This window comes from Penaeus monodon, chromosome 21, assembly GCF_015228065.2.
Source record: "Penaeus monodon isolate SGIC_2016 chromosome 21, NSTDA_Pmon_1, whole genome shotgun sequence".
Lineage (NCBI taxonomy): Eukaryota > Metazoa > Arthropoda > Malacostraca > Decapoda > Penaeidae > Penaeus > Penaeus monodon.
The window spans coordinates 42291042-42293661 of record NC_051406.1 but is presented as its reverse complement, the minus strand read 5'-3'; the positions used below and the strand labels follow the sequence as shown (position 1 = coordinate 42293661).

Sequence of the window (2620 nt, the reverse complement as noted above, 5' to 3'; positions counted from 1 at the left end):
AAATAGGCAGATAACATAACCAATATCCATTGCTCTTACAACAAACTATATTTTGTTCCTTGAGTGATTCTCTGTTCTCTGCACAACAGATATGTACGTCATCTAGACACCACAGTGCATACGTTGCACATCAAGACTAAACTGTGTCAGTTAGTGGAGGTGATGATGCAAAGGAGAGACGACCTGGCCTTCAGACAAGAGATGAAGTTCCGCAACAAGATGGTAGATTATCTGACCGATTGGGTCATGGGAAATTCTCACCAAATTGCTCCCCCAGGAACTATAGATGTTGCCACTGTTTCAAAGTGAGTTAGTTATATATTGCTTGTTCATGGTATTGATAATGAACAAGTAACATTCTGATCTTATGCTTTTTTTTTTTTTTCATCTTGGGAAGTCTAGTTAACTTTTTTTTTTTATAGTGATATTTATTCACATTCTGATTTCTTTTTCATTAGATAGAAGGAATAATGTATTTGTGTCTTAATGGTGTATCAGAAGTTGCTCTGGCAATACACATTAGAGTTATGATAAGCATCATATAAATGTTGAAATAAATAATATCATTCTCCTATAGTACTATCTCTTTAAGTAAGAGAGTAAAGTATCAGTTGCACATATATATTGTATTTATTAGGAATTAAGCATTGCTTACCACAGAAACTAAAAGCAACAATACTTAATGCAGTGCCTTTCCTTGACAGTATGTACATGCAATATGATATCACGGGATGTTGTCGAGACCTTGATCAAGCATGCATGGAGGCAGTAGCTGCCCTTTTGCGAGGGCTGCCACTCCAGCCAGAGGAAAGTGACCGTGGGGATCTGATGGAGGCAAAATCTCAGCTCTTTCTTAAATATTTTACCCTTTTCATGAACCTCTTGAATGATTGTATGGAAGCTCAGGAAGTGAGTAGTTTCTTTTTTATTACAAACAAAAATGCAAATAGTATTGTGTGTTCATTCTTTGGTTATTGATTTTATCTCGTATGCCAAATTGCTTCATACATGGATGTAAATTTTTCGAATTATCATACATATCCTAAGATTTTACATTCATTTCCAAAAGGTTGAGAAGGATGTTGCACGACAGCGGGTGCAACCTGGTAAACTTTCAACACTGCGTAATGCAACTATCCAAGCCATGTCAAATCTGTTGTCAGCTAATATTGACTCTGGCCTGATGCATTCCATTGGACTAGGGTATCACAAAGATTTACAAACTCGAGCAGCTTTTATTGAGGTATGTATGATTCTGGTGACTGTATGTGATGCTGACCTTGCGTATTTTCATTCTTGATGTGAACAATAACTATTGGAAATAGTCTTGAGGTATTTCAAGACTTGTTTATTATATACTGATATCTCATATATATTGATTCCATTTGATATCTGGTGATATCTCACAGTTCACATTATCTTTACCCAAACTTTTTTTTTATGTTAACAAATCTGTAGATTATGTTTTAACTTTCTGAAAATGTTCCTACAGGTGTTAACAAAGATTCTCCAGCAAGGCACAGAATTTGACACCCTAGCAGAGACTGTGCTTGCGGATCGGTATGAGCAGCTGGTGCAGTTGGTGACAATGATTGGGGACAAAGGAGAACTACCAATAGCTATGGCTCTGGCATCTGTTGTTGTTACGCCACAAATGGTAAGATTAGATCTGTGTATATATGTATATATATTATTTTGGGGGATGAGTAGCTTTTTGTGGTTTTGAATAGTTTTGCATTAAGAATTTAATTTCCCCATTTTATTATGAAAAGAATATAAGGTGTTTCCTATAGAAGTCTTTAGTTTAGACTGGCTGATTTTTATTTTCTTTGCAGGATGAGCTAGCACGTGTGTTTGTGACATTATTTGATGCCAAGCACTTGCTTTCCCCATTACTCTGGAATATGTTTTACAAGGAGGTTGAAGTATCTGACTGTATGCAGACTCTCTTTAGAGGCAACTCACTTGGAAGCAAGATAATGGCATTTTGCTTCAAGGTTAGTGTATATGATTGTGTGGATTTGTATACATAATTTTTTTTAATGATCAGTGATTCTTATAAATCTTGACCTTGAGGTATATTTTATTCATACAATTATGTATATCATATATACAGGTTTAGTGATCTATCAGTACATAATTTTAAGAGTAAAATTAGTTCTTGTTCTATAACTGCAAATATTTTGAATAAGGTGTGTAAATTACTGACTTCCACTTCCCTTAGGAGTACTGTATTTTGAAAGGTTTTATATCATTACACCAGATCTTGCAAAGCAGTAGGCTACAAATGTTCAGGAATTAAGATGAAGTAGGTTCTTCATCAGAGATACATTTTTGATCTTAGTTTAGAGATAATATAACTATATTTTTCTCTGTAGATCTATGGAGCATCTTATCTGCACAATCTCCTAGAACCCTTAATACGGCCGTTAATGGACGACGTTACCCATTCCTATGAAGTTGATACTGGAAGATTAGATCCATCAGAGAATGTAGAAGAAAATAGGAGAAACCTTATAGCACTTACACAGAAAGTCTTTGGTGCTATCATTTGCTCTTCAGACAAGTAAGTTGAAGATCAATTTGCATCAAAAAGTTGTTGTTTTTTTAAGTGCCAGTG

At 35.1% G+C, this 2620-nt stretch overlaps 1 protein-coding gene across 8 annotated transcripts in view; it reads left to right on the top strand.

Annotated features, from left to right (window-relative positions):
* LOC119586518 (neurofibromin-like) overlaps positions 1–2620 on the top strand; it is a gene marked incomplete at its 5' end in the record, with an annotated part of 66980 nt that overhangs the window by 22626 nt on the left and 41734 nt on the right. For all 8 annotated transcript variants that reach the window (XR_005229956.1, XM_037935267.1, XM_037935261.1 and 5 more), the window contains 6 exon segments: positions 90–305; positions 705–909; positions 1070–1243; positions 1493–1657; positions 1836–1997; positions 2379–2566. Coding sequence is in view for 7 of the 8 variants with exons in the window: in XM_037935267.1 (XP_037791195.1) it covers positions 90–305; positions 705–909; positions 1070–1243; positions 1493–1657; positions 1836–1997; positions 2379–2566 (1110 nt within the window).